This window comes from Gadus morhua, chromosome 22 (assembly GCF_902167405.1).
Source record: "Gadus morhua chromosome 22, gadMor3.0, whole genome shotgun sequence".
Taxonomy (NCBI): Eukaryota; Metazoa; Chordata; class Actinopteri; order Gadiformes; family Gadidae; genus Gadus; species Gadus morhua.
In genome coordinates, this window is record NC_044069.1 from 4,845,765 (window position 1) to 4,857,536 (window position 11,772).

The window sequence follows — 11,772 nt, forward strand, 5'->3', positions numbered from 1 at the left end:
CCAGGCTTGTGTGTGACTTGCCCTCCTGCATGCTTCAAATTTTTAAGATTTAAATATGCGTTTCCACAGCTTCCCCTAGATTGTCCAAGACTTGCCTAACTGCATGCTTGATGTTTGAAGCTATAATTATGCTATATTCCGGCATTGTAAATCTTTTTAGACAAATATCCTATGCTTTATTTAAATTAAATGGGCATGGCTAATTTTGGCAGGACACTTTAGTCACACTCCCCCCATTAGCTGACAGCTAACAAGCTGTAAACAAGCTGTCAGCTAACAAAAAACACCTGAGGTGATAGGCGGTCAATTTAAGACCTTCCATCTCAAACAAGCTCTGCGAACTTAAGCGTACTGAGTGTATTTTGCCCACCACCTCCATAGCCCCAACCTGCTTGGGTTTTCCCCCCATGGGGGATTTGATAGTATTTCTTATAGTATTTTATCACTGTTTTCAAATGTTGGAATGCTATTAGTATTCTGTATCTGATATCTGTATGTCATGCTTTAAATCCATAGGAGCACCAGAAAATAGTGGAACCATACCTTCAAACCGACATTACGAGCGCTAGCAAGCTAGCAAGTTCATGGCTATCTAGCTAACTACTTTAACTTGCAGCTAAAAGTTCTACTCGTGAACAAAGTATTTATTTATTTATGCATAGATGCCTGTGGCGTTCAGATTACATGCTAGTAATATTAGCTTAAAAATATTGTGAACCAAATTGCTCACGTTCCCCCATCCAACTTAGATCTCCTCACTTCATGGTGACAGGGGAGCGTGTCTATGTTCAGTGTTGCCAGATTTGGTTGAGCTAAATCCGCCCAATCACGTTCCAAAACCCGCCCACTTCAGCAAAAAACCGCCCAATGACGTTTTTCACAGGATAATAATTTTTGAATAAACATTAAACGCATGTTGTGGTTCTAGTGTTATATGCGCCAAGAGTTACTTCTAATGGCTGCAATGTTTTAGGCTCCGTCCGGTTGAGGAGTAATAATAAACATCCCTGGGGATTTTACCATATCCTTGATGTCCAGTCCGAATTCACCGAGAAAAGTCACTATCGCATCTGATATTCCACAAGCATCTGCGCTGAGAAGGTTGACAAGCCCCAGGTAGGTACTCACAAACTTGCCGTGTTTCCGTGAGCGATACTTCACACAAATGCAGAGGAGCTTGTTCACTGATACATCAGTGCTCTCTTCCAGGTAAAGAGAATATGGAGACTCACCAATATCCTCTCTTAACTCCTCTCTGAAGTGCGGTGCCAGAACAGATGTTATAACGGCGGTACACTTTGTCTTGTGCATCTTGAATGTGCCCATCTCATCTTGCAGTATATCAGACAAATCATCCACAGCGTTTATGGTGGTGTGACAGGTGACGTAGGTTGCAACCCTAAGTTCACGTCGTTGTTTTTTTTTTTTCGTTTTTGAGGTGGGCTCTTAAAGAGATACTTCACCGGTGGGAATATGAAGGTTTTATGAATTAAATAATTCAATGTATTATAAATGTGAAAAAAAAATTGAAATCGGTTCATCCTAGCCTGAAAAAAGGCAGAAAGAGTGTTTTCATGGTCTCACTGGCTCAAAGTAAGAAAACCTCCAACTACAACAGTGCATTGCGCTCGCTGCCCCGCCCACCTGTCGGTCTCCCGTCCCGCTCATTCCCCCTCAGTACGCGAGCTCCCGCCCCCTCTCATTCCTTATTGGTTGAAAATTTTTCCACCAAGTGTGTTGTAGTCCTCGGCCCTTCTAGCGGGACAAGAGGTTTCTCCCGAAATGACGTCAAACGCGTCATTTGACGTCATTTCGGGAGAAAATTAGATGAGAAAAAATGGGCCAAGGGGAGACTGGTTTAGACTGATATTTATTTATATATTTATTTATATTACAATAGCGATTTTATAATGATAGAACGCCGGTTCTAAATGGGTGAAGTATCCCTTTAATTCAACGTTACAATACCTGCAACGAGCTTTGCTGTCATCTGCTGGGGCAGGCGCGATCCACGATTTTAATTCAGGGTCGGTCTCCCATTCCTTTCTATAAAGTTTTTTATATTTCCCCCATTTCGGCATGATGCTTATTTCGCTAACAGAGTTGAGAGAGAGCGGGCTTTTGCCTCAGACTTCTGCGTCGGCGCACAACGGTTTGTTGATGTGACATCACGACGTGAAGTATATTGAATTATAGGCCTACTGAGTTTTGTATTTGTACTGTTTTTAAACCATAAAATAACAGTTTGGTGTGCTGTTTTCACATTATTAAAAAACCGCCAGATATTGGCAAAAGCAGCCCAAAATGTATATACCCGCCCAATGCATTTTTTCCCCGCGAGATGAAATCAAAAGTAGCCCAATTGGGCGGGAAGGAACCCGCCCAATCTGGCAACACTATGTTCCCCGGGTCCTATGTTCCCCGGGTCCTATCCCCGGGTCCTATGTTCCCCTCTTTGTATGAGACGGGGGATTATATGTTCCCCGCTTTTCCCAAAAAGGGTCCTATGTTCCCCGATATGTATGTGACCGGGGAACATAGGACCCTTTTTAAAAGGGTCCTATGTTCCCCGGTCTGTTACTTTTTCCACCATTACTGCCAAATTCCGGCCGAGATAACTACCATTGCATGTCTTTACCTTTTGTGGAAGAGGGTGAGACGTCGGAGAACCTGACGCGATACGCCGGTAAACGAACCCTGAGAAGCCCAATCCCTACGAGAGTTCCCCGCGCTACGGCCATCCGGAGGCGCACAGACCTTTTGGCCGTGATATTATACAATTATATTATATTATACTATCATATAAAGAGCTACGGGAGACGAAAACGGCAACAATCACTTTATCCTCCATGCTGCAGTTACCCCGGACTGCAATGCACTGAGTTGGCCGGTTGAATGCTGATTGGCGTTCATTGACGTTACATATGTCACTCAGTGGCCACGCTGTTGAACGCCGATTGGCTGTCATCACGCGAATGTCGCGTCAAAGTTTAAATATTTTTAAAGATTGATAGATTTTCCGAAAAAGGGTCCTATGCTCCCCGGTATGTATGGCGACAGGGGAATATAGGACCCTTTTTGGGAAAAAAGGGGAACATAGGACCTTTTTAAAAAAAAAAAAAAAAAGGGTCCTTTGTTCCCCGAGCGGGGAACATAGAACCCGGGGAACATAGGACCCGGGGAACATAGGGATGACCGGATGACCCCGGTGACAGGAGGCTGGGTGGACGTCTATGGATAGGATAGTTACCTCCTCTTACCACTCAACCTTGGTTTGATAATTTAAGTAGACCCATTCGAATGTAACTTCTCAATATGAATTTGAGTAGGAATAGAACTATAAAAGTAATTTTGACGAATATGAACTGGACATAAATAACTAAATAAGAGGGATTACCTCGGCCAGCCAGGCAATGTGGCACCAGACCCTTGAATGTGTCCCTTTAAGCCATTTAACGTTTCTTTATTTCTTCATTTATGTGGCTTTATTAAAAAATATTTACAACCTCACTTTGTACTACAGCACTCACCGCACAGTCTGCAGGGAATGCATTTTCTAGTTATTAGTTATTTTTCCATAATGGCGTTGCAAATTATGTTCAGGTGTGAAATCATAATTTGCTAATTTTGACTGGATAGATACGTTTAGGTATTTGGTTAGAGATAGTAACGTTTAGGGTTGGGGTTAGTTTAGGTATTTTAGATATGGTTACCGGTAAATGTTAGTAGCTACGTGTTATGTGTTTCATGTTTCATCATGTTTTCATGAAATATTATTGAGTAAGTCATGAGATTCATTCGCCATTCAAGGAAAAATAAACTCACATCCCAAGGAAGGGTTGGGGAAAAACTACTATCCGAGTCCTGAACCTGCAGCCTCCGTGGGAGCATACCACACCGTGGCCCCGCCCCACGCACGGGTCCCGCCTCCATGGTCCCGCCCCTGCCCGTTTCGTCGTCGTGTTTTCTCCGGAAACGGAAATGCGCAGGTACCAGTGACAGGCACCGTGACAGTCAGGTCCTCCTCGTAGCTCAAGCTCGGATATAGTGCGGGTAGCAGTGGGCTTATTACTGTTCCAGTACAACAGAAATGGCGGCCGCGGATCCCCGCTCCTCGAGTGACGGTGGACCCGCCGGCAGAGGAGGATTCCCGGCCGGAGAGAGCAGCAACGAGCGCGACGGCCCGGGGAGGAGCGGCGGAGAGGGGGAGCGGGAGCCGGACCGGGCCACGTTCGAGTGTAACATTTGTTTGGACACTGCGAGGGACGCTGTCATCAGTATGTGCGGCCACTTATTCTGGTACGAGACGGGAGATTGCTATTTATTCTTTGATCAGCCAATTCAGTTATTGGACTTGCAGTGCACGGTGCCGTTCTGCATGGCCTGCATTTGTTTATCTCCTAGGTCATTTCCCAGTAAACATATTTTTAGAGACAGGGCTCTCTATATGTAGGGCATCACAGATGGCAACATCGGTGGCTATATCTCTGCAGGAGTGGGTGTTGGTTCCCCCTAGCTCCGTTGACACCGTCGCTCCTCGCTGATCACACCCAAATGCATATTATATATTCCCCTGACCATAGGCATTTATTATTGATACGTTTAATCCTAAACTCAATTATAGTGATGATCTCACCTGACCTGAGAGCCTAAATACGTCCCCATTGGCACGCTACCTAAATCACGTACTCCTGCCTTCCCCTCACGTCATTTATTAACTTTGTTGTTGGAGTGCATCATGGGTAGTCCTGAACTCCTGGCTTTTCACTTGTTTTGCACACGTCGGTCCAGGACCTTCTCTCTTTTATAAGTGGGCAGGTGAGGTTGACCTTTGGTTTAGTCCACCCCTGATCTCAGTCGAACCTTCAACTCAATCCCGTTTGAGTGGGGGCAGCCTGAAGGCTGACTGTATTCTGAATGATACTCACACTTTGAGTGTGTAAACAACAAGTGCAAACGTTTCAAGTGTTTTTCCCTGACGGGCTTGAGGATGTCGAGAGGTTCCTGTGAGATTAGTGCTAGTGGGAGAGGATTTGGGTCAGGTGATCCTTGGTATTCTTTAGTCCTAGTAGGAGGTTGTGTTTATGTGTTAAGTGGACCGCAACCTCCCTGGTCAAAGGTCCCCTTGGCCTGGACTGGAGTCAAAACTTGAGCTATTGATAGGAGACATTCGACAATATACAATGACGAAAGAAATCTACTGTTGTGTTAACGTAACCATTGACATCCACCGGTTATGTCTGTTTCTTCCACTGTGTTTTAAAATATAGTTTGGGCCCAAACGATTCCTTCAAATCACAGGACTCAGATTTGATTGGAGCAGTGCATACAGCCCACAGCAAATGGTATCAGAGGCTCACTCAATCGGACTTGGATCCGATCTCTGACCAGTGGTCGTGAACAAGTCATTCAGGCCAGGAGTGTGGAGCCAGAGAAGCTGTCGCCATGGCGACGGAAGATGTTGCGCTATAAAGTGGAGCTGTTTTGGTTGCATTGTCATGTGGTTCATTGAAACACAGTCAGACTGTGATAGGTCATGTCGTCTGCCAGAGATAGGCCTATCTTCGGTGGGACCATGCACCATGGTGTCACCATGGTGACAGAAGATCTGGCATCATCAGAACGTTGAGCTTGATTTGGTTGACTGAAAAATGGTCCAGCTGAAAAAACGATGGAGGGGAACAGATCTGTTACGGAACCCTAGAAACTTGAATACCTGGATTAAAAATACGTTCACAATAGGTCCTTTGATTGCTATAAATAATACTAGTAGGGCAGAATAGTCTTGTGCTTGTGGTTATTACATCCCATCCAAAAGGTTGTTGTTTCGATCTCCAATTTCAAATAAAGTTATAAAATTAAAGGTTAGTAAACTAAGAGCGATGGAATGGCCTTTTCAAATGCGTGTGCAATGTTAAAGTGCTGCACGTAGACACGGAGAGCCCTCTCCATATCCGGAGAGCCTGTCGGAGACCCTCTCCGTAGCTTACGTGCGCATCAAATATTTTTTAACTATCCGTCGACGCCATGGACCTATCGGTCGACGCAACGGAGGCGGCAAGGGCTGTGATTGGTCCTCTCCATTTCCTGAATCACTTCTCCGGTTTGACTTTGCACCTTAATTACCTGGTGCATTGTTTACTTTGCACCTTATGTACCAATAAAACACCCAATAAGATTTGAAAAGCTTTGGAAGTTTATTTACTAACACTGCTTACATGGTTTGTAGTCAACATATAAGATAGATCGGGGGCGAATTGCATTGCGTATCCGACAACCCGACGGAGAGCTGCTGAGGGGTCTCGTAGTTACGGAGTCGGATTAGAAGCCTTTACATTCGCCTTATTAATGCTATGTACGCCACATTTACGAACCACGGTTACCAACGGTTTTGTACCGTTACACCCCTAGTTCCTAGATGATGAAAGTCTTCCTTAATACTGTTTTTAATCTCTCTCTCTCTCTCTTTCTCTCCCCCCCAGCTGGCCATGTCTACACCAGGTAGAGTTAACCTTTCTCTTAAAATACTCTTTAGGGATCGACCGATATGGATTTTTTTTTTTGTTTATCAGCCTTAGCAGATGACCGATACCGATTTTCTTAAGGCGATATTTGGAGCCGATACTGCTTTTTCTCCCTCAACGGACATCATAAAAAATGCACAATGATAACTAAAGTTACAACTTTCAATTTAAGCAAGGAACATTTATTAAACTGTTTTATTTACTTCTGTTGGTGATGGTGATCAGCCACATGATGTTGACGGTGATTCTAAGCATTAGTGACATCGCAAGTCTCCCGCCAGTTGTATGAAGGGATGGACGGATCCGCCCACTAGTTAGTGAGTGAAATGCTGCAGGTAGATTTCCCCCCAGTCAATATAATGACGTGTGTGTGTGTAGTGGCTGGAGACACGGCCCAGCAGGCAGCAGTGTCCGGTGTGTAAGGCCGGGATCAGCCGAGACAAGGTGATCCCCCTGTATGGGAGGGGCAGCAGCAGCCAGGAGGACCCCAGGTACACACACACACACACACACACACACACACACACACACACACACACACACACACACACACACACACACACACACACACACACACACACACACACACACACACACACACACACACACACACACTCTAGCGGTAGAATAAAAATGTATGCAGTCGAAATCATCCATATTATTACATTATATGTACGATAGGATTCCCTGTTGAGGGGAATCGTGGCGGGGGTTAATAACGCTTGACGTGATTATGGGATGTCCAGGTTGAAAATGCCCCCCAGGCCCCAAGGCCAGAGGACGGAGGCGGAGACCAGAGGAGGGGTGAGGCCTCGGCTTATTGATTTGGATTTGATCGCTTTATGAGTTTAACACATGTTTTATAAACAGTTGATAAAAATAGTTTATCACGTTATAATGACCTCTTTCTCTCCAACTCTCTCTCTCTCGTTTGCTCGTTCTTTGGTTCTCTCTCTCTCCCTCTCTCTCTCAGCCCTTCCAGGCGTTCGCGGACACCGGCTTCCACATGTCCTTCGGCATCGGCGCGTTCCCCTTTGGCTTCTTCACCACCGTGTTCAACACAAACGACCCCTTCCACCGAGCAGGTGCGCGCGCACACACACACACACACACACACACACACACACACACACACACACACACACACACACACACACACACACACACACACACACACACACACACACACACACACACACACACACACACACACACACAGTCCGACGCAGTACATTCTTTTTCACCCGTTTTCATGCCCGCTGGTACCTGAACCAGTGTAGGACTCAGTGACCACAGTCTACCGATCGGCATACTCGAGCCAGACACCATAAAGCCCACCTGCTCCTAAAGGACGTGTATCCGAACTCTCTGTCGGGTTAAGTTTACAGCCAAGTAACGCCTTGTTTCTGTCCATTCAGACCAGTACGCGGGCGATCACCAAGGCAACGGTAACGTCAACAACGGCAACAACAACTGGCAGGACTCCCTCTTCCTGTTCGTCGCCATCTTCTTCTTCTTCTGGCTCCTCAGCGTGTGACGGATGGACGGACGCGCGGAGAGGAATTCAAGGAGCACACTCGCACACACGCACAAACATACACACACGCACACATCAAAAGGATTTTTAAAGTTTTTCTTCCGAGGAAAACAAGCTCCCCCAGAACTGTTCCTACTCCTTAGAAGACTTTCGCCCCCCCCCACAACTCCCTGTGTCTTTTGCTTATGAGGTCTGCCTTTTGAATCGAGCAACAGAAGGTGTGTCCCCTGAAACGTGTGAGGGTCAGGAATGGGCTGTGAATCTGGAATGGAATGTGGTTGGAGTCTAGAATCGTGTGTAAATCTGCAAATGTGGTGTTATTCTGGTATGTTGTGTCCTCCCTCCCTCCCTCCCACTGCGCGCACACACACACACACACACACGTACACACACACACACACGTACACACACACACACACACACACACACACACACACACACACACACACACACACACACACACACACACACACACACACACACACACACACTCGTAGGGTGATGACGGGTGGCTGTTGGTCGGTACGGGGTCATGGTTCCGTGCCGCTCTGTGGCGTAAGGCAGTATTACATCGTAACATGAGACAACGTGTGTGTTTTCATTGGCCGTGGGGTCTGAGGCGCGGTAGAGCCCTGTAGAACGAGGGTTCGCTCGCCCCAGTTTCGGTTTGTCGGTTTTCTTCGGTCTGTTTGAAAGCGTTTCGTACAAAAGGTTAATTCCTTTAAATAGCAATGATTCAGTTAAGTCAAGTAAACAGGGTTGAACTGAGACGAGTCGACTCATGATATAACGCTAATGTGTAGTTGTTGCCATGCCAACTTTGATTTTTTGTTTGTTCCAAAGAGATCAGAATGTTAAATTATGAAATAGTTTTTTTGATTAGAGTTTAAAGGTTGTCAAGAGTGTCCAGGGTTATTTTTATCGTGGATCTTAACGATTAAAACGACGAAACGGACCCGAGTGCAGTAGGCCTGGGGACGGACGCACACACTTTTTCTATCTATATTTGTCTTAACAAAAAAAACTGCCATTGCACTGTGAAGTCGTCGACAGACGGTCATGTTGTCCCTTGGCGGGGGGGGGGGGCAGTTTGGATCGGTCAGAATGGAATTAGAATCTAATCGAAACACGAAGCGTAACATCTCGTAGCGGCACTGGGAGTTGTTTCGCCGCCGTTAAGCCTATGTGTGCGTCGACTGCTCGTAACAGAATAATACGTCGTGTGTTTGTGTTTTGCGAACCATTAAAAAAGTGGCGCAGCAGTGTTAACATTCACAGATCTGGGAGCGTATGCCAGGTGACTAACTAAGACACAGTGCAGGGAACTGAGTGTTCTGGGGTATAGAGGCACGGATAGAACACGGTCGGTTCTATCGCCGTAGACCTTGATCTCATGGCGGCCATGTTGGCTGGTCGGGTGGGTGAACCTTCTAGACTCTTCGGGGCTGCAATGATGACTCGATGGAAACGCGTTTCTTAATGATGCCTGCGTTGGGGAATGGAATGCAGAACTGAGGCTTATGTGTTGCATCTTCTTGGTTCCCCCAACGGTTCTAGTGTTCCCCTCCCAACTCAACAATGTGGCCGCTCGATGAATGCGCAACGTGTTTTTCCTGATTGTACTAAACTTGTTTTTCCTGATTGTTTTGTAAGTGTCTGTTCGTCAACGGGTGGACGTGTTATATCTATATATCTATAGATCTATAGATGTATAGATCTTTATATATATTAGTAAATGCCATTTTTTAACGTGTCTCAATGAACAAATGCCTTGGGAGATGTAGAACAGAAACAGATGTGATGCTATGCAGCTGGCATTCAAAAAGGATAACGATACGCAAAAGGCAGGTTCCACTTACGCTCTACGTCTGCAGAGTGTCTAATCCCCGCCGTCACCTGGCAATATTAAACATTAAAAACACTTCCCGCTGTAGTAATCAACTGGCCCAGCGCGGACTAGCGGTGAGCTCCAGCAGCGAGCGTTTTTTGGATTCCTACACATCGGGTGACGCGGACTCTCGTCCCGTTTGCCCGCTCGTCCCGGCGGGCAAACTCATTCACAAGGCGGACGGAGGGGAAGGACATTCAGAACGGGGATGAACGATCGGACTGCTTGAAAGACCCCCAGGTTCCCCGAGAACATGACACAGACCCCCAGATTCCAGAGCTTTTCGGCTTGAAAGATAAGGTTCTGGCGTCGACACAGTGGACGGCATCAGCGTTCTATGTGGCCCACTCGGTGACGGGTTACTCTGTGGGCAGGGTCAAAGGTCAGGCCTGTAAAGGGGGGGGGGGGGGGCAGGGGGGGTTGGACTTGAGGTACCAGGGTTCGTTGTTTTTTTCTTGGTGTAAACCACTGTCTGGTCAAGCTGTACATTTGTATTCTCCAGCTTTGGAGCGGCGGAGGCGTCAGGGAATCCCTTCGTGTCTTCTACATATTGAGTCGTTGTGCGAAACCAAATGTTCTGGGAGGGACGTGTGGGGACGGGCTCCCAGAGTGTGAATAAAGTAGATGTTTAATACTTTACCTTCGTTGTCTTCTTCCCACTGGCTCACTTTTACACACTAGATGAAGGCCTTACATCATGTCATTCTAGAATCTAGTTGGACCTGCTCGGATTCGACTTGAGATAACGAGTATATGATATTATATAAATGCCCTAAATGTTAATGTTATAGATCACATCTCGGTGGATTCAATTCTAGTCAAATACTGAATGTCTAGAATCCAGTGAAATGTAATTGATTAAATCCATTGAAATATTGTAATTGGCTAGAATTCTGTGAAATATTCTAATTATCAACGCCCCTCCTTTATCAAGAAAGTCACTAATCCCATCTACTGTACCGCGATAGAGTTGGGGTTAATCGAGGGTTCATAATACGTGTTGATACGCAAACCTGTGCGCAATTTCCCTTGATAAATACCAGTTGCTCTAAATCCCCATGGTCGCAGGACTGAACTCAATACCAATTATTTACACCGATTAAGGACCATATATGGTCACACAACGGGTAATGTGTGACCGAATGATGAAATGGAAATAGGACGATTCATGTAATTGAAGAGTTAATGGGAACATCAAAATAATAATTTAATGAATTTATCACCTACGCTGTGTAGGCCTAATCCAATTAATCTAATCTTGTTACACGCTGCCTTGTAAATTAAAAATGGGACATGGAAGAAAGAGTGGTCTGTAGTGCTGGACTCAGATCTTTCGTGTGCGGAAACTGATGACACTATCAAGGGCTGCAGGCGGCATAGAATTTAGCAAGGGCAGAGAGAGGGCCTCTATCTCCCAACTCTTGCTGAAATTTGCCTTTATGCCCCGTTTACACCATCCCGCTAATGGCCGCTAATGGCCGATGGACCACCGATGTGGAAGTCGGGGTGATTCGGGTGACATCGGGCTAAAAATGTATGATCGGGTCAATTTATCGGGGTAGCATTTACACATACCCGATGTTATAACGATAACATAACGATTTATGCCAGGGAAGACACCCGAAGTGCGTTTGGCGTCATTTGACGTCATTTCGAATGACGCCAAACATGTCAAATGACGCGTTTGGCGTCATTTGGCGTCATTTCGGGAGAAGGCAAAGGGGAGACTGGTTTAGACTATTTATTTATATATTTATTTATATTATAATAGCGATTTTATAATAATAGAACGCCGGTTCTAAATGGGCGAAGTACCCTGTAAT

At 45.8% G+C, this 11,772-nt stretch overlaps 1 protein-coding gene across 1 annotated transcript; it reads left to right on the plus strand.

Annotated features, from left to right (window-relative positions):
* The first annotated feature begins 3,967 nt into the window (after positions 1 to 3,967).
* rnf5 (ring finger protein 5) lies at positions 3,968 to 10,588 on the plus strand. Its single transcript, XM_030347299.1, has 6 exons — positions 3,968 to 4,299; positions 6,483 to 6,501; positions 6,903 to 7,015; positions 7,271 to 7,328; positions 7,498 to 7,609; positions 7,943 to 10,588. The coding sequence occupies exons 1-6, from the start codon at positions 4,091 to 4,093 to the stop codon at positions 8,059 to 8,061; spliced, it is 630 nt and encodes a 209-aa protein (XP_030203159.1). The 5' UTR covers positions 3,968 to 4,090; the 3' UTR covers positions 8,062 to 10,588.
* The last annotated feature ends 1,184 nt before the right edge of the window (positions 10,589 to 11,772 follow it).

Bases quoted from the DNA above. Each gene is read 5' to 3' on its own strand.
- rnf5 (XM_030347299.1), top strand. From the start codon at position 4,091: ATGGCGGCCGCGGATCCCCGCTCCTCGAGTGACGGTGGACCCGCCGGC. The intron at 7,016-7,270 runs GTACACACACAC...TGGGATGTCCAG, and splicing joins AGCAGCCAGGAGGACCCCAG to GTTGAAAATGCCCCCCAGGC. The intron at 7,329-7,497 runs GTGAGGCCTCGG...TCTCTCTCTCAG, and splicing joins AGGCGGAGACCAGAGGAGGG to CCCTTCCAGGCGTTCGCGGA.